At 41.8% G+C, this 27,997-nt stretch overlaps 1 protein-coding gene across 1 annotated transcript; it reads left to right on the top strand.

The window, feature by feature from the left end:
- The first annotated feature begins 13 nt into the window (after window positions 1-13).
- Window positions 14-27,506, top strand: LOC311265463 (pleckstrin homology domain-containing family G member 4B-like). The gene is made up of 25 exons (XM_084367140.1): window positions 14-83; window positions 9,744-9,941; window positions 10,109-12,377; window positions 12,512-12,715; window positions 12,810-12,930; window positions 13,076-13,169; window positions 13,567-13,653; window positions 14,430-14,546; window positions 14,664-14,762; window positions 15,039-15,190; window positions 15,726-15,864; window positions 15,984-16,106; window positions 16,193-16,390; window positions 16,901-17,574; window positions 18,381-18,827; window positions 19,908-20,157; window positions 20,333-20,422; window positions 20,919-21,245; window positions 21,331-21,501; window positions 22,138-22,315; window positions 22,434-22,550; window positions 23,706-23,990; window positions 24,250-24,485; window positions 24,729-24,787; window positions 25,387-27,506. The coding sequence occupies exons 1-24, from the start codon at window positions 81-83 to the stop codon at window positions 24,765-24,767; spliced, it is 6,618 nt and encodes a 2,205-aa protein (XP_084223266.1). The 5' UTR covers window positions 14-80; the 3' UTR covers window positions 24,768-24,787; window positions 25,387-27,506.
- Window positions 27,507-27,997: the final 491 nt, after the last annotated feature.

The raw sequence follows: 27,997 nt of genomic DNA, 5'->3' as shown, positions 1-27,997 counted from the left end.
CATTATTATCGCTCCGTTTGGATTATTTCAGAGAGCGCTGCTGTTGTGATGACTGGGAAAGACAGCGTGCAGAAAGGAAGATGGTAATGTGACAATCTGCTCTGTTTGCTGTGCATCCTGTTCTGTCTTTATCCGCTATAACTGTCACCCTTGAATAATAATTCAACTTTAAATGGACCTCAAAGTTTAACACTCACTTTAAATGACTTGTTTTCGCCTCTCTGCCTCTTGTTATAGAGTAGCTATTACCTGCAGGGTGTAAAATCTGTTAGACACTTGGTATTGATTTATTTTGCTCGTATAAAGTTCTGGCAGAGCTTGTAAATGTGACACTATTACACCAACCTGTCTGAAGGCGTTGGATGTCCTGTGGAGTTTCAGCTTCCTGGCATTCAACTCGTAATCCATCATTTTACCGTCATGCGCCTCGCTGTGAGGCGACAGCGGAGGGTGAGGTGCTTTATGGTGCTCCTGCTGTAGAAGGTGACTTAAAAGTGCTGAATACTATCTTTTGTGCTGAAAGCAACAAGCTGAATATTGAACAGAAAATGAGTTGACAGCAATCTTTATGGATTAACTGATTCGAGACTCTGAATTTGCTGCTTTCATCTGTTTTATATATTTCGTCCACTGAATATCTTTGGGTTTTGATCTGTTGGACAGACAAAACAAGTCATTTGATGAAATTAAATGGGCATTTCGACTATTTTCTGACATTTTGTAGAATAAATGGTTAATCAATTAATTGATAATCAGTACCGGCAGCCCTGAACATCTTTTAACACACCTCTAGACTTTCCTTCTAACATCTAAGATACGACCGTTACAGTCTCCTTTCCAGAATAGTACCGCAGTCATTTATTTATTACATCCTGACAAGTAGCCTTTTGTGTTAAACCATGCATGTACGCCGTGTAGAACGTACAACATAGCTCCCATAGCTTTCACTGGCCGCTGCTCTCTGCTGCTGAAGTGTTTTGACTCAAGGTGAAGGTCTCAGGTTACAGAGCATTAAGGCAGATTTCACAAACCGGCCACTGTATCTGCCTCCTTCCTGGACCCACATTCACTGGCATGTGTGTCATGCGGGAGCTGGGAAGGATCTGGTGTGGAGAAACAGTCCCACAGCATCAGGGAGATGATGTTGGAAATGATGTATGGTTTTGAATTTTTATAGTTTGACATGTTCTTTTATTGTTTTGGCCTCTTTCTGAACGTACAGTGTGTATTTTCATGTGTTGGTACACCAACCTCTAGTGCAGAGAGGGTGTGCCTAGTTGTGCATAAAGTAGATTTTGTTTGGCACTCACTGACTGGGAGGATGTTATGTAGGGAGCTGAATTTTAAAATGCCCGCCCAACTTTCCTGTAGGTTTGATTTGGCAGGGCTCTGTGTGTGCGTGTGTGTGTTGCGATTTTCCCGCCCTGTTTCCTGCATATTTGCCATGTCGTTGAAGCCAGAGTCCATTAACCTGACTATTCCTGTTATGGGAGTGACCTCAATGTTTGGGTATTTGTTCCTGTGTTGACCAGGTTACACAGAGCATCCTTTATCTCTCAGCAGAAAGACGTCTTGTCCCGTCCGGGTGATTCAATGGAAATACGCAACAGTCAGCTCAACAGCTCTGTTTGCAAAACTACAAATCACCACCTCGCCTTTACATGGAGGTTTCCTCTGCTTCGGCTCGGAAAACAGGCGGCATCTGCTCTCCGACTGCACAGCGACAAGTCTGATGATACAAAGACGTTTTCTGTGACAGAAGCTCAGAGTTGACGCGTTGACTGAACTGATGTGGCTCTGAAGCAGCTGTTCAAAGTGTTGAACTCTGATGGGTGTGGACACATGCAAAGTGTTCATTTTTACTCTCTGAGCAAAACTGTACACTGATAATTTCCCTGCCTAGATCAGTGCTTCAAAGGTTTCCTGATAGTCTCTTTCAGCCAGGGTTTTTGCTGAGCTGCCCATCATGAATACACTCAAACATCAGATACAGCTTTATAATTAGTACAATAATAATTGTACAAGACGTCATATAGCTTCATGTTTGGTCTGTTTAGCGTGACTAAGTGTAGTTCCTCTGTGTTTTCACCTGTTTTTCCTGTATCTAAGTGATCGTTTATGGTTGTTTGTTATGAAATCTGCCGGTGTGAGTTGCATTAAGCACAGCTGTGGGCTAATTACAGATGAGATGAGTGTGTCAGTGAAAGCTAAGCCACACTTTGATATAATAACACGCCTCTCGCACACACGCAGCGCCGACACGTCAACTCGCTCATGATGAGTTTGAAGACGAGCTCAAAGCCTCGGCTCATTCATAATTCCCTGACGTGATTTTAACGACTTAAACACAGGCCTCTCTGCCTCCTGACTGCTACTTTACAGCCACCTTCAAACCGTCCTGCTGATCAAGGCCGTCATGATTAGTGTTTGCCTTCCGCATGCTCCGATTTGCTGATCCCCGTGAAGCTACTAAATATACCGTCTGGCCGTCTCGGTGCCTCAGTGGTCATGTACAGTAGCTCTACTCAGCCTGTGTTTACGTCCGACCTCAGAGTGATTTGCTTGTGCTCGGGTGTCACCCGGTGTGTTGAGGTAGAGAGCCACAAGATGTCGGAGTCAAAAAAAGACACTGATAAAGAGAAAGAAAACACTTGTTGCCACCCTCTTTGCACCTTTTAGTCTAAAGGTGCAGCTCTTAGGTTAAAAGGTACGACGTTGCATCTTAGGTACATCCATTTACTCCAAAAAAGTAAATCCTCCCTGGACAAAAGTTGGAATTTGGTACCTTTTCTCTGAGCAAACTCTTTTCCAAGCTGTAAATAGCTGGAATAGTAAATTATTTACACAAGAGATACTCAAAAGAGATACAAGATTTTTTTAGGCAGTCTTAAAGGTTTGATGTGTGTATTTTCATCTCAAATCTCTGTTTTGGCTGTCAACTATTCATCCATCGTGGTTCCAATATATGAAGATTCAAAATGAAATTGTCAAAACAAGGACATTGTCCTCTTATTTAATCAGATTTATGTGTATTTGCTATGTAACTCCTTGAAATGAACCACCTCCTTTTCAAGTGACTGCTTGGACTCAAATTATTTCAACATTAACAGACTTAGTGAAGATTGTGCCTCAGATAGTTATTTAAATTAGTTTGTAGTGGTGGTTAGGGTTAAAATAAAATAATGCTTGACTACACATTTACAGATGTGTAGATTTAATCCACAACAGAAGGGAAAACTTCAGAAAATGCGATGACCTGCTGCTTCTTAGCCGTTAAAGAATCTCATCTATCTGTTCAAACAAGGAGGCTCTTCATCGCTGGTCCGGTGTGAGTCTGCGCTCTTATCGATTGTTCTGCGGTTTGTCACTGCACAACTTCTGCGTCAGAGCTAATCTGTTTACTGCACAATTGAATTTTCCTCCTCAAATTACGAAATAGTTCGGATTTTTTGTCACTTTTGTCTTTCCTGGTCATTCAGAAAGTTGTCAGTGGCATGTGCAGATCATCAGAGAGCCACGACGGGGATGTTAGGAAGGAAGTCCCTCTTGCTGAAAAGATGGTGACGTAAATGCAAAAAGTTTGTTTGTGATTATTTTGTGCGTTAAAATCACACAAATTGTAAAACAAGAGGGATTTAAAATGATGGAATATACAACCAGAAAACAAAAAGGAAGGTGCATATTTTTAGTTTTTACATAGGTTTGTTGTACATTTCAGTTCATCATGAAAACACTTTTACACCATATGTTTAAAATACTTCACAACAGATGAAGTGATCGGCAGTTATGTCATCAATCACTTGGCTGCTTCTCTTGTAAGAAGGCCATATGCTGTGTAGAGTAATATATGACATCCGATTGCTTTTTAAGAATACTCTTGGGGGGAAGTACTCCCAAAGACATGTAAACACACTTTAATGTGTAAAATTGGTGGGGTTACCCTTTAATCAAGGGGCAGATACAGACAAGCAGCAAACACCTGAATGAAGCAGAGTTCGAGTGTTGAACAGAGTTGTCTAATTATTTTGTAGCACTTTGGCAAAACCCTTTTTATCTCACAGCACTTCATGTCCACTTCCTGTCATTATTTTTAGCTATGGCTGTTCAACATAACACTCAGTAAATTAGTGGGAAGTAGTATTAGCAGAACAGTTCAGGCTCAGCAAACATGTTAAGCTGTGATTTGGAGAGAAGCAATCTCTTAATGACACGTTGCCGTGAATAAAATTGTTTTGTGTCACTCTTATGAATTAAGAAGGGTGTTTCTGAGATTGAGAATGGAGAGGTGGGAAATTAATGAACAAATGTTTTACTCTGGAAACTTCATATCAGTCTATATGGTCATGAACCCGACCAGAATTATAATATTAGCTTTTGTGTTTTTAGTTCTGAAAAAGAAGTTCTTTCTTTTCGGTTCCCTCCGACTACAGGAAGATTAGAGGTCGGACATAGAACAGCGCCCGAGCAGAAATTAGCTGATGCATTTCATTTGGCCAAAATGTATCCTACATCCTTCTGACCTTGTCCCCTTACTGACTCGGCATCTAAAATTATGATGTTTCAGGTGATTAACAGGCACATTAAAGTGCTTTCATACATCCATACAGCAGGAGGATACATGGACATGGCTTTGTAAATATTCTTTTGTATACTTCGAAATTCATAGGAAAGTCTGAGATTGTAAGCAGCCCAAATGTCTCCTCTAAAGAGTAGACTTAACATGATTTAAGTCATGTAATAAGTGCTACACAATGAGACATTTTCCAGTGTAAGTGACTCTGAGTTTTAACTTCGTCAATGAGCTGTAAGGCTTAAGGGTACTGAATGTGACTAAATAATATAAAAAACTGTCAAAGTCAAAAGGAAAAGCACTTTACATGTGAAAGAAATGTTGTCGAAAATGCTTTGTGTTACTGTTACTGTGTGATATCAGATATTTTACATCAATATATCACGACTTCCATCCAAAGTTACATGAAATATTAAAAATGGTGCTTTTGCCGTAACTGGAGACACAGGTCACGTCTTCTGATTGACATTTTCTTGCCCCTGTAGCTTTATCTTTTCATTCGTCACTTCATCATGCTCACAGTTGGAATATTACATGCATACATCGTCTGTCTGTCCTTTCCAAAAACCCATTTGAGTAGAGGATATTGTCATTTCAACCTTAAAAACAACTCAACATTGTTTGCAATACGTGATTCCACACATGTAGAAGTGATACTAATGAAATGTACATAGACCCATGTCTTTCCCTCGGCTCCCCTTTGTGTGGGCAGCAGGAAAACCATTTTAAGTAGTTTGTGTAATCCAGTGGGGAATCTGTTATTTTTCTTAAAGATGAAAAACCGCAGACGTAAACACAGGAAATGGATTCTTTTCATGCTCATTTAGAGACAGTATCAGTGTCTGTAGTGACTTTGAAGTTCGGCCAAATGACATCAGTTGTGCTTATTGTGCTTCACATATTTCTCAGGCAACTTGTATACATAATGTTCATAACATTACACAAACTGAATATTTGTGACGATACTTCATATGACTCTGAGGGGAGGTACTGTTGTTGTATGAAGTAGAAGTAAAGATAAAATGACTCTGCTGTTGAAGTTAGTTATTCTTGAGTAAAAGGAGACATATTTCTCATTTTCAGGTTCTTAATTTTATTTTGGGTTACTACTTAGAGTAGTTTTACATGATTTCATGCTCGAAAAACACATCACTGTTCTTGTATTGTCTGGTGCAGCAGCACTGGATTCCCCCTCTGTCTGAAACACTACTCTGATGGGTCAGCTCATACAAGTTTCTCTAATATAAATAAAAAATGAATGTTTTTATTCTTTCCATCTGCCCACATCTTTTACCAGGTTTTAAATGAATTCATCATTTTGGTGGCACATTAGGGGTCATCATCGTGGCTTACTTTAGCAATCTAAGATGTGTACCATGTTTTTTGCAACGTCCTCAGCCTCAGTTCAAATCAGGCCGCGGGCCTTGCTGCATGTCATCACCTCCCTCTCTCCCCACATTTCCTGTCAGTCTCTAAATGAAATGCGAAATACCCCAAAAACATCATAAAAATGTAATGTCACAGTTGAAGACATGAGCGGATTAATATCCAACAGGAACGTCATCGTGCACGCTTTCCTTTTCTTCATTGTTAAGTGTTTTGTGCTCGTCCAGTCAGGAACCTGCCTGAAATCAGGAATGTGCAAAGACTATTTCTGTTTCATAATGATACTGGACAGAGATATTCAAACTGTCCTCAGCTCTCGCTCTGGGACATCTTATCCACAGTAATGTGAGCGTCGCCGTTTCTTTCAGTGGCCGAGTGTTTATATAGAGCTGTGTGAATCTGCGGCATCAGTCCCGGCAGACAGGCAGGCCCATACAGCTCACTCATACACCACATACTGGAGACAAATAAACAGCAAGTCAGCCTGTGCATGTGTTCCTGTGAGCTGCTGATGTGTCTTGACTCATATTACCAGCAGTGTTAATACACTCCAACTTAAGTTTCACTCTCATTTCATAAGCACTCCAAAGGCTTTCTATCCTTTTCATGTTTATTCATTTATCATCGTTGCCAGGGGGCCGAACCCAACATCACTGTTTAGTCTTCTTCTTAAGGTCACATTCATTTAAATTTCTGCACTCCCTCACTTCCAGCTGAGAACAAACACTCACTCACATCATTTAAGAGTTGATGAAGCAGGTGCTCATTGTCTTCAGGATGGGAAAGCATTTCATTAAAGTTTTATGAGCTGTGAAGCTGAATTTGCTTACAGTACATATCGTACTTCAGAGTCTACCACCATCCTCATCCTCCATCAGTGTTTTGTCCCAGCGGGGAGGGGTAGGACTGACCAGAAAGCTCTGAGTCACGGTGTTGTTTCTGGAGCTGTGGGGCCTGAGAGTCCAGCATTTTTAGATCATACTGTCAGGGGACAGGACAGAGAGGGTGGATGACGATTGTTGCTTGAGAGAAAAACATGAGAACAGGCGGAAGCAGATATATAAGAAACAACAAACATACATATATATATACAAAACAGGAAAGAGATACCACGGAGAAAGTCCACTTGTTATACAGGCATTTTAAAGACAAAGAGTGCTACATTTTTCCTTTTCAAAGGTGGAGAGAGTGAGATGCACAGCAGATAACAGGGCTGGAGAGGCTGCGAGCCAGTGTCAGTCTGAGGTCACATAACTCATCACACCCTAACACACCCTCCTCTGTTTGAATCTCCCTACATCCATGTTTTTCTTTCTTTATCACAACAGCTGGGAATGATTTTGAGGAACAGATGTGAGATTGATATCGATTTTCTTATTTAAACTGACAGTACACCCATATCATCATCAAAAATACGTATTTTTCATATCCTATTTTAAATTTTTGCCTTTTTATTCATCCAGAGTGTTTTGATGTGAGTTGCCGAGTTCTGAAGATATCATCAGTTAATATGTCTGCCTTCTCTCGAATATAATAGGACTAGATGGCACTAATGTTTTGTCCATGAGTAAATGTTTGCTTTCTGCTGTGTGGTGAAACGGAAATAATTTGTTCTGATGTGAAAATGCTCACAACAAGGTCAGTTTATTATCTTCAGCATCCGGGTTATAACTTTTAGAAAGAGACACTGCGCTTGGCGCTTTGAACACCACAAGCCGAGTGCCATGTAGTTGCATTATATTTGAGAGAAGGCAGGCATATCTATGGCTGTGAAAAACATGTATTTTTGGTTCTGGGATGTACTGTCCCTTTAACTCTACACGAGTAAGTGAATAAATGTATTTTCGTAATAGTAGTAATGGTCATAATAAATGTAAAAGTCTGAAAGTGATTTATTTGATTCACGACAGGAGAATTTTAAGAAGCATCTGTGTTTTCTGTTTCCTGCTCCCACACTGACCGGGACAATGTAATCTCATACAGTAAATGACACTGAACCACATGCCTGAGGGGGAAAAAAGGGCAGCAACATTCACACATCACCCTTCCTGATGCCATATATCTCCCCACGGAGCCTCAGCCATGCCTGTATGTACAATAACCAGCGAGGTCTGCTGCCGTGGCCTTTGCTGTGCTATATAAAGCAGGGCCTAAAAGTGGGTAGCGGGCCATAAGTTCAGGTCAAAGGGAATGTGAAACCATAAACCAGGGGTCTAGCTAGCCTTGAGACCAGCCATCACACTCTGTGTTTACTGGATGTTTGCTGTCAGGCCGGCTCACTATATGTTTAATGATGAGTGTTTGTGTTTGTGTTTGGCTATTCTCTCAGCGGGTCATGAGGTTGAGGACAACGTCTGTGTAATTTACTGTGAGACGCCAGTGAGAATGTGATTGTCTGCAGGTCTCCTGTTGTGTAGCATTACAGTGCATTACAGTAAATGGTTTTGTTGACATTCATAGTTCACATAAATGTCACATGTCAACCTGTCAAATTGTGTGCTTTTCTCTGCATCATATCATTGTCAATTAAATATCTCAAGATCTCAAGAATGTTGCCAGGCAAAAATAAGCAATCTTTCCTGGGTTTTCTGGGATTTGTGAGAGACAGTTTTCAGTATTTCTTTATAATAATCAATAATTTTTTACTCAAGTAGAAGTACAGTTACTTTGTACAGATACAAAGGTAAAAGTAAAAGGAACTGACTCAACTTCTTTACTCAAGTAAAAGTAAGAAAGTAAAGGCTATGAAGTTTTCCTCAAGGTATGAAAGTAAAAAGTATAAAAGACATTTATACTGGCCATTTCTGTGAAAAGCTAACTGAACCTCACGTCATATGAATATGATTCAAAGATGGTTAAACCTAAAGGTAGAATCAGTAGGATTTGTCCGAGCTGTTCTTAAACACACCACAAAGATAGTTGCTAGTTGTTGAGTCTCATTCCCAGGACATCAAATACAGGCATTTTGGGTTGGTAAAGCGCCCCGAGCACAAACTGAGAAAATAAGAAACTTCATGCAGAGGGCTGCAGATATGAGACACTAACACGCCTTTTCTCCTCATTCAAGTCTCCCTCTGCCATGCGTCATTTGCACTGATAGGTTGAAATCAGTCTTGTGATGTTGGGAAGGTGGCGTGTGGGGATGCAAATTAAAAATAATCAATAATTCCCCTCAAATGCATTAAAACTAAGTAACAAGCCTATTTTGAAAGTGTAAGGAGTAGAAGGTCCAGATATTTTGTTGGGAGTGAAAGTCAAAAGTGGTCAAAAAAATCAATAGTCAAGTAAAATACAGTAACAGTAAGTACAGTAACAAAATATTTGTACTTCATTACTCCCCACTTCTGATCAATAGAAATAATTATTGACAAAAATCTGCAGCTGTTCTGTCAGTTGCAGTCCTTACTGTGATTCAGCAGAAATATTTCATTCAAAAGGCATTAATATTTAATTCTAAAAGCAAACGACTTACCGAGGTAATAATATTGCTTCGTCATGTAGAACTGAGGATGAAATGTTGTATGACTTCTTGTTTATATCACCGTCTTCCATTGCTGAGTGGTTGAACATGTGAATAGGTGGAAGGACAGCGGATTTTCTGTTAGAATGATTTTCATGAGTCAAAAATGAGCAAATGTAAGGTATTTATGGAGTCACTTTAAATTTGAGAAGTAATTCACAATATTAATTTGGACAGACGTGGCCTGCCTACCGTGTAACTGATCAATAATGAACTAATCCTTAGTCCTTTTCTTAATCCTCTGCTTTCTCTCTCTTGTGTTTTCAGAACCTTGATTCTCTGGAGGGCTCGATCCAGAACCTGCTGTCGGTGCTGTACCCGCCCTTCGAGGCCACCGCTCCCACTCTTCTCAGTCAGCTCTTCCAAATCATTGATAGTCGTTATCAGGGAGATGCTCTGCGGTGCCTGCTGGACTTTCTGGTCCCAGCCAAGCACATTTTAGACACTGTGCAGCAGGCTGCATGTGTAAGTCACTGTCTTGTATGTACGTTGAAAGAGACAAACATTCACTACAAACCTGCTGTAAGATATTTTTGCTGGAATTAATATCATAATAAGAAATATTCTAAATAATATATTCTTATATATTCTTCTCATTTCTGAAACCTGTCTTTGTCCTTGTCCTCCTTTAGGCTCAGTACTCTGATGTGCTGTTCCTGTGTGAGGGCTGGCCTCTGTGTTTGCGTGACCAAATTGTGGTCCACCTCGCGCCCATCGATCCCCTGCTACTTCAGCCGGGCGACTTCTACCTCCAGGTGGCCCCGTTCTGTGACCAATCAGCTCGCATCGTGGTCTGCAGCCTCCTAGAAGAGGAGGGCCTTAGATTGGAGGTAGTTGAGGAGACCCCAGTCCCTGAGACCTCCTATCCTTGTATATTCAGCCGTGACTGGTTAGAGGAGATCAACCAGGGCCGCGATGGAACGCCTCTCAGCCAATGCCTGCTCGTTACCGAGCAGGGCGTGCTGAGGTTACCATGGGAACGGGTGGCCTTGCCTGAGTTTGTGGATGTGCCAACGTGTGCTGGGAGTAGCATGGCCTCTGCTCCTCCTGCAAATCCTCCTTTACCACCTCCGCTTCCTCATCCTCCACCTCTTTCTCAATTTCCTGAGAACTCTTCATCAAATCGCTCTTTTCCTCCTTCTCCTCCAAAGGAATCTGCACCAAAACAGTATCCTGTCACTATTAAAAATTCAATTTTAACATCTTCTTCACATCCCTCTGCCTTCTCTGTGGAGACCAGAATATGTCCAGCCAAGCACGGCATTGCTGTGTCGCTCTGCCTGGTGGATACCAGAGCTGCCTCTTCATCTAGACTGGTCAAAGTGAAAGAGACTGAAACAGAGCCTAAGCCTATTGGCTGGGTGTCCCCTAATACATGGGACAGCTGCATTACTGGGACTGATACAGCTTTGAAAACAAGCACTGTTTCAGGTACATGCACACCTGCAAGTGGAGATACATGCAAAGTTAGTGAAAATATAGAGCAGGATAAACATAGAGATACAAGCAGGAGTGGAGCAGCTGACCAAGTTGTTGCAGAAGGGGAATATATTGATATTCTGCAGGCAACTATGCTTTTTGGTAGAGCTCAGTCAGTACGTGAGGAACAGCAGAAATTAGACAGGCAAATGCAGACACGCGCACAAATCGACCCCCAAAAGCAAAGACATCCACACAGACAAGCACAAATGCAACCACACGCACAAGTGGAGTCGCACAGGCAAACACAAAGACATCCCAACACACAGACACCACCTCAAGCACAGCCACAAGCACATGTGCAGTTAGCAACAAAACCACAAATGCAAAGTCATTCTAGATCAGAGGCTTCTGGATCATTCAGGCCCAACATGTCTGCAGAAGCTGTACCTCCATCAGCTCTCCACCATTCCCAATCCCATCTCTCTCACCCCGACACCTTCGAACCTTCTCAGTGTATCCGCACGGTTCAGTTCTCAGAGAAACCCTGCACCCCGTGTATGAGGAGAAGACAAGGTGGGAAGGTTTCCAGAGCTCAGGAGCTGAGGTGTCGTTACAGGGACTCGTACCAGGCTGCTATACAAAACCCTGTCCCCTTTGGACAGGAGAAAGAGAGGGGGAACATGTTAGCTGTGGTGGAGGAGGATGGAGATTTCTCACAGTGTGATGACAGACTACCAGAGACAGAAACAGGGGATCCATGGTGTAATGTTCAAGAAACATGGTTTGATCCTAGGATGCAACCCCAGTCTCCCCCCTCTGTCAGTGGAGCCATCTGTAAGGAGTCAGGAGAGAAGAACACTGTTCCATATTGGAAACCAGGAGATACGAACAGCGCCCCCTGTATGGATTACAGGAGATCTGGTGGACAACCACAAAAGACAGCTGAATGGACAACACTGCCATTTAGGGAACCAAGGGAGGCACACTCCGCCAAAAATTATGGAAATTTACCTAATGTGAACGGGACAAATTTAGCAACAGGAACAAGGATAAATACTGATAGAGCTTCGTCAAGCCTAAATGATCCTCAACAGTCACATGAGATCTCTGCCAAACACCACGGATTACCATTTAGTTCAGGTGAATTTTCAGCGATAAACATGACCCTCAAGCCTCGTGAAAGGCTACAAAACAGATCCAGTTCCATGGGAGTGAATCCAAACTTTTCCAGGTCTCATGCAGCACCACAGAACAGACGAGAACCCATGTCAGATGGAAGATGTTCCTCCCTGTCCACAGCTGTGGTGGACACCTCAGAGAAGTGTGAGCTGGTGATTGTTGAAGGTCAAAATGTGAGGAGAAGAGAAAACACTAACCCCTGTGCAGAGATCCCTCAGCTGCATGTGGTCAAATGTAAAAACAGCACCGCCTTTCGACTGGTTTCACCCAAGATCAACAGGAGAAAGATGGTCATCCCAGGTACAGAGGGACTTTCTTGTTTCATGTCCTACTACAATTTGTTTTATTGCCCTCATTTCATCACTGTTGACAACCAGATAAAAGCCTGGTTCTTCCTCAGCTTTACTACAACAAAATCAATCCACTTTCCACAGATGGTGCTCAGCCTGTCGGTACATCCACAACCAGCAGAACTGGCTATCAGATGGAAAACCCATCACAGACTAACCCTCCTCCAGCAGCAGAGCCGCAGAGGATCTTCCAGCCCGCCTCTACTCGTCCCAGACCAGACCACCTTCCTCTGGGATCCCCAGACCCCAGAGCCCACCCCCTCTATCTAGGAGTTGGATGTCTCACAGGTACGTTAGTCTATTTATATGTATATATACATGTATTAATTATAATGATTTAAATGAAAATTATGCTTAATGGTTTGACTGATCTTTCCTTCAGGTGGCAGAGACAGGACAGGCAGGGCAATAGTTGAGCTCTATGGAGACCACCAGGGATGGACTTCAGCTGTAACAAGTCAGGAGCTCTTCAAGATGCTGCTCTACTTTCACTCCATCACTAGGTAACATCCATATGCCATGTGTCAGGGGATGAATGAATTCACCAGACTTGAAAGAGGCAAACTGTAACTTTAAAGTCATACTGGAAGGAAGTGTCAGCATCTTCGTGGTCACTGTGCAAATTTTCTTTTTTATCTCTATGTCTAGGAGAGAAATCAGAGAAGCTGGGTTGACGCTCATTTTCGATGCCAAGAAGACAAATCCTCAGCCGCAGCTCTACAAAGCCTTGATGACATTTCAGGTTAGAACTTGTGCGTAACAGCTGACTACAGCAGAACAGAGATAACTGTTGTTTGGGTTATTTAATCGTGGCTGAAGTGCTGTGGAGCGCTGCGTTCACAGACGATAAACTCTGAGTGAAATGTCAGTGCTGATGCTGACTATCAGCTCCACAGCATAAACACCATATCCAGATGTTTGATTTGTTGAACAGTCGTGTGTAACGTGAAAAAAGTTTGTTCCTTCACTTATTTGTTATCAATGGATAAATATGTTGAGGAATATTCAAGAGGTTTTTTTATTAATCGAATGTTTGGATGAATCAGTTCGTATTTGCGATTGTTTTTTAAAGTACATACTGTTTCGGTTTACACGTAAATGTAGTTCAGTAGGATTTAAAGAGTGTTAAACTGTTGCAGGAGCAGATTCCTCAGGCAGCCAACAGTTTCGTGCTGCTGGTGGACAAGGACAACAGCCTTCGACCAGAGAAGTGTCCCGGCATCCAGGTCAGCTTATTCACCCTTTGCAATTGTTACTTTAACACACTGTGCATGGAGAAACACTTCTGTTTGGTTTCCTCAGAGGGTAATTAATCTGAGTAGGCATTGACCTCTTGGACCACAGTGTGTTTTTAGCCATGAGGGATGGCAATGTTGGCTCTTTGGCTCATCACTTTGGTCCAGTCTAATACTGTATCATGAGAACCCACAGATTACCATGAAAACTTGACAGTCACAGTGACCATCCTAATGATGTTTTGAGTGAAATACCATGAAACTTTTCATCTACTGCCACCAGCAGGTCAAAGTTTTCACTTATCTAGCATCTAGTTATCATCGAACGTACTCACTTAAAGTTGCTTTTCACACCACTATCAGCCGAATTGTGCTCATTTTGGAGATATACTTGGTTGTTCATTGTCTTTGGGAAAGCAGTTTTAGTGCAAAGAATGTAGAACTATAAATATAAGTATGAGAAATAATAAATAAACACGTAAACCCATCCAGCCCAGTCACATTGAACAAATAGCAGCAGTAGGTTACTGACCCCTCTGTCCTTGATGCTAAAATATTAGTTTGAGTCAAAGGCAAAGATTTAAAAAAGGTTTTAAGAAGGTTGCTTAACAGTTTTGTAGTGCACCTTTAAGGTTCCAGTTTATTTCGGTACCAGAGTAGCTGTATTGAATTAAAGGAAAAGAATGAACTTTACAGTGTTAGAATTCAAAGTTAATATACAGCATTGTAGAAACATGTATAACTCTACACTTGTTAACTCAAAACAGACTGAAGTGGTGACATCCATGAAAGCCTTGGTCAAACTGGTGGAGGTGAATCAGCTGAGCTCCCGTCTGGACGGCACGCTGTCTCAAAGCCACTGTGACTGGGCGGAGCTGCACCAGGTGAGACACTCACATCAATACATTACCTCTATCTCTCTCTTCTCTCTGATCTTGTTGTGTACCAGTTGTTTTTTCATTGCTCGTGATTTGTTTGTGTCCGCACTTTTCATTCTCCAGAAACTCTTTCCATTTGTGTCTGATCTTTATGAGGCGTCCAGCCTCCTTCTGAGAGCCATCAGTAAGCTAGAGGAGCCCCAGAGGATGGACACTGTGCAGGTACCTTAATGCTGTCACTTGACTGCTGTCTCTTATCTGGGCCTTGAAAGCTGGGTTTATCCTGAGTTATGTCACTCTGTCTACAGTGATAGTACAGCTCATACAGTGTGTTTTGTGAGGATAATAGCTCCTGTTGCCATACAAAGACTTAAAGAGTGCAAACAATAAAAAAGCTTTTAAGATTACCTTCACAAAATAGCAGCAAAGTCATATCAACAACATTGTTGATATATTATGTATCATTTGGTCATTTTAAAATATCAATTTGTGTAACAGACTGTGCAGCAGTGCATGATGGACCAGAGGACTCTGATGAGGGATGTGCTGGAGGACAGCCGATTGGTCAACCTGCAGAGGGAGGGCGGGGCCATCCTTGCAAGGCTGAGGAAGGAGAGTGACCTCAAATACCCCCACTGTGAAGACCTCAGGTAAACACAACTTCTCACCTGCTTTATGTACACAACAACCCAGCTATTGGCTCAACAGACTTTTTGAGAGTGAATTTGTTTACATGACCTCTGATACCCTTAGACTGATGTTCTTGCTGCTAAAAAATAAACCACCTAAACATATTCCTGCCAACCACCACACCAAAAAATTCAGAAACTGCACAGCTGCAGCTCACTTTCAGGCTCATTTTTGTGACGCAGCAGTAGCAGGTGATTTCAGATACACAGGACAGAAACAAATACAACAGTAGCCTATTGTCCTAGAGAGGAGGTCACACCATCATATTTTTACAGTTTTGAGATCAAAATGAAGCCGTAACACTCACCAGCTGACTTTGTGCAGAAGATGAAAAGAAAAAGTGTTAAGAGTTAAATGTTTCTGTGCCTCAGTTTTTCCCTGGTAATGTAAGGACCTCACTGTGTTATTCAAACCCTATCCACCTTTCAAATCCTCTCTAAGAACACCAGTTATTAATTTTACATGTTATTTTATCTTTTTTTTCCCTGAATGCAGTGATGCAGTGGACTCTGTGACCAGCCTGTACAACCAAGTGGAGGAGCAGGCTCACGTCCTTGTGCAGAGATCAAACTTGTCACTGGAACATCTGGAGTATCTGCTGCAACTCAGAGAGATGGAGGGACACTTCATGCAGGTGCATTTAAATAGTTTACCATCAAATCTGATGAATAGATTGATGAATAGATGAATACTACTTTCAAAATATTGCAAAATATCTAAAATATATTACTGTTTTGCATCTTGTCCCTGTAGATGCAGCAGTGGTTTAATGTAGAGGGAGAGCGCCACCTGTTGGAGGCTGAATCAGTCGAGGACTCCGGGGACAGAATGGAGCAGATCCTCAACAGCTTCACTGGTTTCCTTATCGAAGCTAATGTGAGTCTACGCTTTTTTTCTTCTCTTTTTTTGCAGCTGTGTGTTCGTGTTTCTTTGTCTGAGTCTCTCTCTCTCCCTCCGTCCAGGACCGGAGGCACCATGCCATGACGTTAGTGTCAGAGGCGGAGCGGCTTCAGCAGAGTGGGCTTTCCTACCCAGAGTCAGAGGTGTTCGGGGCTCTAGTCTGCTCCTTCAAGTCGGGCCTGGAGGACTTTCTGTGCAGGGCAGAGGCGTGCGGCAGGGAGCTGCAGATCATGGTTAACGTGTGTGATTTTTGTGAGCAGGTTGGTTTAAAATCAGTGTTCAGAATTCAAGTAATCAAGACCAGTATGCGGCTGGTGTTCTTATCATGTAGAAACACTTCAGCCCAGTTGGAGGCCCAAATTCAGTCTCTTTGGTTGTTCGTCCAGTGTTGTCCATGTTGCTGTTGCAAATATATATATATATATATATATATATATATATATATATATATATATATATATATATATATAATGAAAAAATCACACCATGACTTATTGATTTGAGTTTTTTTTCTGCACAACTAAAAAACTGACAAATCTGCTGAAGGAGTTATCTTTTTAAACTATTTTGCCATGAATTGGCAGAAAAATTACACCTGCACAACTTTTAATGCTTTTTCTTGAGTAGTAGTTCATGCAGTCTTACTGCTACTTGAGTCACATTTGAGTCAGGTTACAGTACTTCTGCTTGAATAGAGTAACTGGACAATAAAGAATTAAAGAACGTGATTATTTTTTCTCATGCGTAATCAAACATCTTTGATCAAACAGGCTACAGCTCTGGCCAGTGAATGCACTGAGTACTTGGACCAGAGTCATGCCAGAATCCACTCAGTGCAAGACCATGACCAAACTACAACACCTGTCAATCAAACAAACACTCAGCCGACACAGCACCAAAACAACGAGTCTGGACCAAGCACTGCACAAGGCCCAGGTCCAACTAGCACCAGTGTTTTCCTGGAAGGCGAGGACAGCTCCATCCTCCAGACTTTCCAAGACAGGTTCCTCCAGTTCAGCCCAGAGAGATTTCAGGAGGTGAAGGCCCAGGCCAGCGCCCTGCGGGGCTCCAGGGGGATGCGTGTCTGGAACGTAGCCTGGCTGACATGTCAGGAGGCCAGACAGCAGCTTCAGGAGAGGATGCAGGACTTGGATGAGGTTTTCCACCAACAACCAGATTCTGATAGCTGGTGTGATCGTCATTATGTTGATGTGGTGAGCACTAATGTTCAGACAGCATCCCCTGGTGGCCAGAGCCTGGTGGTACAATCGACGCCCGGGCCTCGGCACCCGCAGTGGGAGGGCATCATGTCAGGAGAGGTGGATTTAGGGAAGAGAAGGCCGATCCTGGGCAGAGACACAACAACTGCAGCTGTCAAACCAGAGGATCACATTGATGCTGGAACCAGCCCGGGGTCAAAGGTCACTACACAGTCACCTGACAGGTAATAAAATACTTCACAATGTCAGTACAAAGCGTTGATACATTTCCTGTTATTTTGAGCATGTCTTCACAATTTCTAGCCATTTTACTTTTTGTTCTCGTACTCACCCATACAGAAAACACAGTTCATACATAAAAAGTGAAGTACCTGCATAGATGTTGCTGCTTCTTCATGCACAACCCAACCTACCTCAATGCTATTTTGCACCTCATGTAAATACTGTAAATATATTTTAGTTTATTTAGTCTATTTTATTCTATCTGACTTGTTTTGTGTCTGAGTACTTAACATGCTGTGTACTTAACGTGCTGACTTTTTTGTGTCTGTGTACAACGACTCCACATGCCTTAAATTGCCCCCAGGGACAAATACATTGAATTGAATGTTAAATGTTCAAAGTTTATGTCCATGCATATACATAGATATAATTAAAAGGAAGAGAAAGAACAAAGGGGTGAAAGAGAAAGGTTAGGTTTTGATGTTTATTGTTTTACTGCTACAGTTTTCTTTTACAGACACATTTTTACTTGAATGTTACTTGTACATAAAGTACATTATCTGTTCTCGATACTTGTTTCAGCAAAGTACGTACATACTCAACCCTAAATCGTGCAGTTCATAAATCACTTGGACACAAAGCATGAGTTTGTGCTAATTGGCCCACCAGTGAGTCAGTGGGGTTGAAGAGGTTTTAAAGGGCCCTCACAGCAGAGGCTTGGTGTCTTTTATCTTAAGTCTGATTCTTAAGAAGATGATTAAACATTGAGTTTTGACGCGGTATTGGTGCCTCTCTCCTCATTTTGTAGATCAGCAAGGAGAACAGAAAGAGAGGCGAGGAGGAGACAGGCCAGCAGAGCGAGGAGTGAGAGAGATGCCGCTGCTCTGTCTCAGTCTCACACTGTCGGTTGTCAGTGGTTTCCATGGGGACGAGGTCTTGGAGCGAGGTCGGTGAGCCAGGACTCGTGCACCACAGGAGTAGCGACGGCGGGGCCGCCCACACCTCCAGAGCAGCGGGTTCGATCTCCGTCGTCCTGCTCCCACCACGGTCAGCCGTCTTGTCGGATCCTGCAGGAGGCTCAGAAGTTCCAGATCTCTCGTCACGGGAGCTTCTGCTCAGAAGACCCATGCATGAGTGAACAGGGAGCTGCGGAGGGGAACGGGACTTTATGCTGCAAACACTCCAGCCTGCCCACTGGAAGATACGAGGGGGGGTTTTGTTTGGCAAGTCCACAGGAGAGTGCCAGCAGTGCCCTGTAAGTTTACTACATGTGGGCGACATTTGCTTGCAGTACTGATAAAAACTCTTAATTCAGATTTTTTTTTTCAGAGAAAATTCACTGAAATGCCTTTAATTTGACTAATCCTGTGAGTCTTAATGAGATTCTATGCACTCTTTCCTGTTTCTAAGCTTACAGTGAAGTACTACAGGTATCGTTTCTTCTGATTCTCTTCACTCCTCTTTTTCTACATGGATGGGTTACTGAACAGGCCTACCAGACACAGACCCTCTGTTAACTGCTGGTAATGAGATCAATGTATCTCATTGCTGATCCTTAATGCGATCCAATCCAATTGCTCAGGCTACTTCCTTGTTGCCGCAGATTCTGGAGATCCCCAGACTCCCTTTAAAAAATCTAGTTGGAGAAATTTAATAAACTTTGTGAAATGTTGTCTATGAAAGAGATCTTAATTATCCGGCCGCTCTTCAACATTCATCATATGTAAGACATGAAGTTATTTCTGTCTTCGGGCAGAAAACATTGTGTCCATTTGTCCTCGTAATGCATGTGTTCATTTGCCTATAGAGGAAGTGAAATCTGATTACAAGTGGTAGCTTGAGACGCATTTGGAGATGCATTGTGTTGCCAGATATAAACAGCCGGTTAGTAAATCAATTTAAATATGAGCAACAGCAGAGGAGCTGCTATGTCCGTGTGTCTGTGCCCAGAGGCTTGTTCTCTTAATCCATCCATACTTTTACATGTTTATTTTCACTGCATGTAGTGAGAGAAAAATGACAAATCACTGTGTCATCTGCTGACATGTAAAAGAAAACGTGATGATAATGATGCATTAGGATTAAGTAAATATCATCAGGGTCTAATTGTATTTATAAAGTTAGGGACCGGATGAATCTTTTCCTTGCTGACCTCCAGTGGTTTATCTTCTGTTATTCAAAGGTCAAAGAGCCGATGTCAGGTTGAACAAATCAATGAGCAATTACAATACAACAGGGAATCAAATAATGCAGCATCACTGAGCAAATAAAGCTCAATGATGCTATATATATATAATATATTCTGCGTTGGTATTTGTTCTGTTTGTGTCACCAGGAGGCTGCAGCGTGTCCTGGAGGAGCTGGTGTTCACAGAGAGGGAGTACGTACGCTCGCTGGGCTACATCCTGACCCACTACCTCCCCCTGCTGGACAGACCAGACATCCCCCAGGACCTCAGGGGCAAGCGAGGCGTCATCTTCGGCAACCTGGAGAAGCTTTACGACTTCCACAGCCACTACTTCCTGCCCGAGCTGGAGGCCTGCCAGAGGGAGCCCGCCATGGTGGCCCGCTGCTTCCTCAGACATGTGAGCAGTCACTGTGGAACTGTAACGAGTATATGTGTGTATATACTGTATCATTTTGGTATATAATGTTTGAAATTCTCATTGATTTCTGAAGCAAAAGTTGAATTTATTATAATTGTATCACTGTACTAACCTCATACATTTTCTAATAAGGTTTAACGTGCTCCTTCCACAGAGTGACAGTTTTGGTCTATACGCTCTGTACAGCAAGAACAAACCTCTGTCAGACGCCCTGATCCTTCACCGCCGCCATGACATCTTTAAGGTCAGTTTATGTCTCCAGGCTTTCTCTCAACTGAAACATACGAGTGGAAGATTTTCTCACCTCATGTTCTGAAGCAGATTTTAGTTTTAAATCCTGTTGACTCTGTGCTGACAGTGCACAAGCTCCATCTTCCTTAAGAAAAATCTGGATTTTCAGGACATTGTCTCTGTAATTACCTTGCAAGGCAGCAGGATTTGGGAGATTATGTGATCTTGCAAATCCATGTTGCCAGGCTATACACTTGTGGCCGAACACAGTGTTTGAACCAATCAGCATCCTGTGAGGAACTACTGGCAGCTACGTTGTTGTTTAGGTGTGACGACCAACGAAAGAAGTGACTCTTGAAGAAGTTAGCTGTGATGCTGCTATAGCATCAGTTATATCAAAACGGGAGAGTGTATTTCATTGAAAGAGAAGCCAACATGTTACATTTCCAGCTTTGACATCTGTAGTAGTGATCACACCCCTAACCTCAGGACTTTCTTGCATCTAACAGAGGAAGCAGCAGGAGCTGGGGGACATGATGGACCTTTCATCCTACCTTCTCAGGCCCATCCAGAGGATCAGCAAGTACAGCCTCCTGCTGCAGGACATTCTGGCTCTGGCTGGTTCATACAGGCCAAAAGACATGATCCAGGATACACTGCACGCTACTAGTGTGTGTGCACAAAGTGTGTGTGGCCCAGCGGCATATGTGCCTGATCTGACAAATGGTGAGAGGGAGCGTGAGAAAGCTGAGATCCAAGCTGCCGCAGAACTGGTTCGGTTTCAAATGCGCCACGGAAACGATTTGCTCACCATGGACGCCATCCAGGACTGTGATGTAAGATATGAATGATAGACGTAGGTATACTTGATACACAGTAGTTAAACGAAATTAACAGCTGCACTTTTCTCTGCTATATCAGGTGAATTTAAAAGAGCAGGGCCAACTGATCCGCCAGGATGAGTTCACAGTTTTCTTTAGGAAGAAGAAATGTATCCGCCGCATCTTTCTCTTCGAAGATCTCATCCTCTTCAGCAAAACCAAGAAGACAGACATTGGCAACGATGTTTATGTCTACAAGCAGTCATTCAAGGTGTGCACACTTAAGAATCGGTGAGTATTAAAGGTCCCATTTTGAAGAAGTGTGATTTTTTTTACTATAAAACAGGTCAAAGTGCTATATAAATACAGCGAAAATACCAAAATGCTTAGTCCATGGAAAAATGCACACAGTCCGTATTCACAGACTGTGCCTTTAAACAAGCCCTCAGGACTTCTGTAAAGTTGTGATGTCACTATCCAGACACCACCCTCAGCCACGCCCCCCTGCATGGTTGTGGTTACAAAAACACCAGCAGAGCTTATGTGAAAATTCTGTGGGTGTTTACTGCTCAGGCCTGTGAGAGCTGACCAATCAGAGCAGACTGGGCATTTCTAAAAGTGACAGGCACTAAAACGGAGCATTCAGACAGAGGCTGAATAGAGGTGCTGCAGCAATGGACAGTATGAGAAAAATAATGTGTTTTTTGAACATTAAAGTATCTAAATATTTTTCTAGTAGACACCCAAATTATGTATAAACCTGAAAATGAGCAAAACATGGGACCTTTAATGCTCAACCTTTTTCTGTCATAATTTAAAGTATATTCTAGGTTACTGGCATTTTCAATCACATATGATTATTTCCATCAATTTAATTTCTGTGTCTCTGTGGGGGTTTTTTTGCCAGACAAGCGACATCGGGATGACCCACAACTCCAGTTTGAGTAGTTCGTGTTTTGAGATCTGGTTCCGCAGGAGAAAAAGCGAGGACACCTACACCCTGAAGGCCTGCAGCATGGAGGTGAAGAAAGCCTGGACCACCGACCTGGAGAAGATTCTGTGGGACCAGGCTGCTCACAGTAGAGGTCTTAACAGCAACACAACAGTGTATCTTATTTTTTATAATACACTCACCCAAGAGTACAGTTTACGAAGTTCTTTACAGGTTTAAAAAACATGTTGTGAATATACTGTATGTTCCAGAGCTGCGCATGCAGGAGAGGGTGTTCATGGGAATGGGCCGCAAACCTTTCATGGACATTCAACATAGTGATGCTGCCATCTGTGACCGAGCCGTCAGCTGTGTGCTGCCTGGGAGAAGTAAGGAGCCGCACACACAAAACGCATCATTACGACAGAGCTGCAGTGTATTTAGTTTGAAATATTTTCTTCAGATGAGCTACTTCACTGAGAACACTTTACACTTCAAACCAACTTCAGTAGCATTTTATTTTTGACGTACAATAAACCACTTCTTTAGAAAATAAAGGAAAATGTGAAAGCCCTCACTGAAACTGTAAATTAAAAGCATCTACTAGATTTAGAGTAACGTCCTTGCCAACTTTTGACCGACCGTAATTATGTATGCATTTTGCAATAAAATGGACACTTTAATTGACATTTCAGATATATATACCCTTATCTTTCATTTCTAAATGATCTAAATATTACATTAATTGTGGATTTGTTACAGAATTTGTTGGAATTTTCTCTGGTTAATGATGAGATTGACATTTCAAATGTTTTTAGCCATGCTAGTGACAATTGGTTGGTCCACCACCTTTGTCCAGACTCAACTCAACTGTTGGATGGCACAAAAATTTGGTACAAACCTGTATTGTCCCCATGGGATTGATCCTACTGACTTTGGTGATCCCATGACTTTTCCTCTAGTGCCACCATGAGCTTAATGTTGCAACAGCAATCGAATTGTTTGCGATGAAATTTGGCTCAGACATTCTTCAACTTTGTTGAAACCCTGGCATTTCATCCAGCACCATCATCAGGTTACATTTTTAATTTTTTCAATATTTTAAAGCTGAATTCCTGCAAAACTAATGAAATTCTCATCAGCCTCAGCTGTGCAAATTACCAAATGCTAGCATGCTAACATGCTAAACTAAAAAAATAAACATGTTAAACATTACACCTCCTAAATATAGCATGTTAACATGAGCATGTTAGCTTGCTGATGTTAGCATTAAGCTTAAAGCACTACTGCCTAAAGTGCAGCCTCACAGAGCAGCTAGCATGGTGTAGACTCTTAGTCTTGTTTCCATTTTTCCATTATTTTTAGACTACTTAATTATCTTTTTTTTTACATTTTGTTTTACAATTAACAAAACAAAACTAGCTAACAACTTAACTAAATGTAAAAAAAAAAAAAAACTGCAACAGTCATGCTTGTGCCCTCTTTGCTGACTGACCGAGCCCATTATGTTCTTATTGATGACGTCTATCTATGTCTGTCGTCAGTCCCTGTGGCGTGTTGTTCACACAGGGGCTTAGAATATCCACGACCACACTCCATTGGCTCTGGCAGCACCGCCTCCACCACCCTCAGCCAATCCTCCTCCTCCTCTGGACGGGGCTCGCTGCCCCCTGCTGGTTATCCTGGGAACCAGCTGCAGGGGGTGGAGACCGGTCCTGCTGTCTGCTCCACCCCTGAGGCTGTGACTGAAAACGAACTCAACAATCATCATCTTCATCAGCATCATCGTCATCGTAATTTTGAACAGTGGAAAGTTCATCATCCTCAGAGTGAGTTTGTTTTTTCAGTGCCGGTTTGGCGGCATCTGGTGGCAGCATCAGGAACGACACAGTGGGAGACAGCTTTGCATGCATTACGACTGATATAAATCACAACTGGACAATATGAAAAACATTTTCCTCAGGGATCTGTTCATATTTAGGCCCCATTTTGAATTTCGACTTGCATATGTTTTCTCAGTGTGTCGAGTAAAACACAAACTTCACCTTCCATTGTTTCTCTAAAGCTTCTGTTGTGTTTCTGCTTCAGTGGACAGCACTGAATCATCTACAGAATGCATCAACCTCTTCAGCAGCACAGACCGCAGCTGCCTGTCTGCCATTGGTGGAGAAGTGGTGGACTCCTCCTCCTCATTTGTTTCCCAGAGTTCAAAGACCTGCCCACCACTTTGTCGGACCCCCAGCCTGAGGAGAAACAGTTCTCCAGCGGTTACCATGAAGAAACCAGGTGTTGCCCCAAAACCGCCACGTCTGGCTAGTGCTCAGGTACAGGCGAAGGTGTAACAGTGTGACCTGGTGAAATCTATGTATGTATTGTGTGTATGAACTGAAGTGAATCAGGGTCTTGATAACATGATATTTCACTAATTATAGCAGATTTTGCAAAAGATCTGTTAGTGTAAAGATGAAAGCCTAAATACTATCAGTATACAGACAGGTTCATATGCTATGGAGTTGTTGTTTTACGGCTATTTAATATAGTAAAATATTTTATATCTTGCATTGCAGTGTGATGACATTATGATCGGGAAATCAACAGAAGTTTAACCCTGGATTCTCTGCAGGAGGTGAGAATGATGATGCTGCTGTTTCTTCATCTAAGAATACCACAGTCAAAGCTCTCTTCCCAGTAGCTGTAAAGTGTGAGATGTTTTTAACAGACAAGAGATACAGTTTACATTTGGGACAGCTGTGGCACCTTCTGTGTGTGCATGTGCATGTGTGAGTGTCCTTGGGCAAGATACTGATCCCCTGATTGCTCTCAACGGCTGTTTGATTTGTTTGTAAGTGGATGTGTGAATGACTGAGCGTGTAAACTGAGCGTGGAAATATTCAGCTAGCATGGGGCATATCGTGACACACTTGGAATGGGAAGCACTGTATTGCTCCTGATGAAATGGTTGGTGCCTTGCATGGCAGCCTCTGCCATCAGTGTGATGATCGTGTGTGTAAATAGGTGAATGTGAAGTGTAGCTGTTAAGTGCTTCATCTTCATAATCACTCCCAGCGTAATGTCCAATTTCTCTGTTACGACAGACAATCCCAGTTATTTGAGTACTTTTATTATCTGTTCCACTGACTTCAGTATTTTGATTTTTTAAAGGTAATTTTGAGGAAAACTTAAAGACAAAATCTGGCTTTAATTTGTGCCTTAATATTGTTGCAGATCACAAGCCCATTGAAGCTGTTCAGTCTTCTGGTCGTCCTGCAGACGGACAATTTATCGCGTGAAAGAAGTTATTTTGTGTGGTGATGCAGTCGCAAGGCAGTCAGCTCCGTCTTGTGGAAGAAATTGAGGTTTGGTGTGTTGGTATCATGTATCAATCATGCAAATGTGGTTGTCTTACATCACATATAGACTGATAGCACCCATGCAATGAAGACGAAGTGACTTCCACATGGGTGATGTGGTTCGGTCATACTGTACTTCGAGAATATGTGGGGTGTTTTTTACAGAATATGTGTCTTGGTCTTTTGCCCCAAGAGAATCCTCTTTACCCCCAACCATGTTTTTATTTTAAAGAACTGAACATCAGCTGCTATACCTGCAATAACAACTTAATGAAGCAGCTGAAACTACACTAAGAAAAGCGGCTTATCCTCCCAAAAAGAACCTGTTTTGGCTCTGACTGTACTCAACAAACTAACCGTTTCTTTTCATATGGGTAACCTGCTTTCCTGAAGAACAGGTTTTATTTATTATCATCATTGCAATGAACAGCTACGACAGGACCAGCATCTGTATTTGAGAGCAAACACTTCAGTCTAGTGACAAATTTAAATTCTGTTGCTCTGTGTTTATTTCTCCTTTTCATGTCCAAGCAGGCAAAGCATTACTTGAGAAGCTATTGTTTATTATTCCCTTGACAGTTGGACTCTATTGTTTGTGTTACAAGATTACAAGTAGTCCAAGATGCAGTTCAGCGCTCCAGACTATCCACTGGCCATACGCCCAGGTAGCTGAAGACCCAAACACCAAGTTGATGACCATAAATGGAGAAACATGAGGATATGTGTGGTACAGATATGGAAAAGTAAAATAATTGATGGTGCAGTAAATAATATATAAAGATGTTTCTTCTTCTCCTGAACCTTAAGGTTTTCCTATTTATTTCTTTTAAGCCTTTTTTTTTATTTTTTATTTTTTTTATAAAACTACTGTCTTTTCTTTTTGTTGGATATTCTCACAGTAGTCCTGTATTTAATAACTTATCAGAGGGGACAGACCACTGACAGTATGTGTTTTCTCATGTGCATTTAATGGAAAGAGAGAAAATCTCAAAAGGCCACATAATCACACACCTGCATACTAACAGTCACAGTATATGACTACAAGCTCACAGGCACAAACCACTCACTGTTATTCAGGGTCCATTAACGGTTCCATATTGATCAATGTTGCAGCTTCACTCTCATGACAATGACCATCACAGACAAGTATTTTTCAGATTATTTTATGTCATTTTAATGTACTTTTTTGTTTTCTAAAGTGTCATTGTTTTGAAAGATCTGTAAATTATTACAAATCATGACAGGATCTTAAAAAACTGAGGTCATAGTGTCGACCTCTAATTGTTTTATTTTAAGCCACTAACTTTTTATCATATGGCAGATCCAAGTCTGTGGCTTTCTGTCACTTTTTTTTATTGCTTTCTTGCTTTCTTCCAAGCTTTTCTTTTGTTTATGTTATAATTCATTCTACAACATGTATTTGCTTTGTCATATGTGGGGTCGGTACTGTTGTTTTTTTGTTTCTTACTTTCTTGTTTCTTTCATTGTGTTTCGTTCCTTTCCTCCGAACTCTGTGCTATCTTGACCAGACGGATTGCAGAAACACGAGGATGTGGCACCAGACTTTGATGATGCTTCACTTCCTTAATTTACAGACACAACACTCCCACAGGCGAACACTTATTGCAGAAGTCTTCATTGCCCTGCGTGCAGCTAATGCCCCTGCAGAAGAAAACTGTTTTCAGTTCTGCAGTCAAGCTGCGGTTTCACAACCTATTTACAACTTCCTTCAGTTATTTTAAAAAACAAAGTGAAAGTCGAATAATGCTGACCTGCAGACATATGTCAAGTAGGCTATTTTACCGCCTTGCAAAAAAAAGTTAAGTTGTATAAAAATGTTGACTGTATGATGTGTAAGTTACTGTTTTGCTTTACAAAGTGTAATTTATACATTTTTGACTCATTTTGAAGTATAACATTTTGTTAATGTTGAATCATACATTAATACACAGAATGTTGCAGCTAAATGATAAATAAATGATTTATGAAAAAGCATTTTTGTTGTTTTTATTTTGAAATGTCATATTGATAACATAATATGTAGGTTGACAAATCATTTTTTAAAGATAATGCATCTACAGAGTTTGTAGAAAGGTGCAGGGTAAAAGTATTTATTTTCCTTATGATTAATTAATAATTCAAATGCTTGTCGGGTCCAAAATGATTGTGTTGTTCATCTCTGCATAAGAATTCTTGTGGTTTGTTCCAGCTTCTAGCAAGATTTGTGAGCCAATAGTATAACGCTGTCGGTATCATGTGGTATCTGTGTTTCATCAGCATCAGCAGTCTTGGTATTTGCCAGTTTGTGGAAAAAAACATAAAAATTGTTGAGCTTTACAGCATTCGCCCAGTTAACTAGTGTTAACAACATTAAGGTTACCTCGCTAGCGTTAGCAATGTTAGCTAGTGCAACAAACTGGCAACCACTTATGGGGGCTGGTGATTCAGAGACCAGGGATGTTGTGGCATGAGCGCAATGTAAGGGG

This window comes from Pagrus pagrus, assembly GCF_965226575.1.
Source record: "Pagrus pagrus genome assembly, chromosome: 11".
Lineage (NCBI taxonomy): Eukaryota > Metazoa > Chordata > Actinopteri > Spariformes > Sparidae > Pagrus > Pagrus pagrus.
The sequence above is the reverse complement of the archived record's forward strand: the minus strand, read 5'-3'. Positions and strand labels throughout refer to the sequence as shown.

What these genes read in the sequence shown, in the direction of transcription:
- LOC311265463 (XM_084367140.1), top strand. An exon ending in ACTACACAGTCACCTGACAG is followed by an intron (nt 17,575 to 18,380) that starts GTAATAAAATAC and finishes CTCATTTTGTAG; the next exon opens with ATCAGCAAGGAGAACAGAAA. An exon ending in GAAAGTTCATCATCCTCAGA is followed by an intron (nt 23,991 to 24,249) that starts GTGAGTTTGTTT and finishes TTTCTGCTTCAG; the next exon opens with TGGACAGCACTGAATCATCT.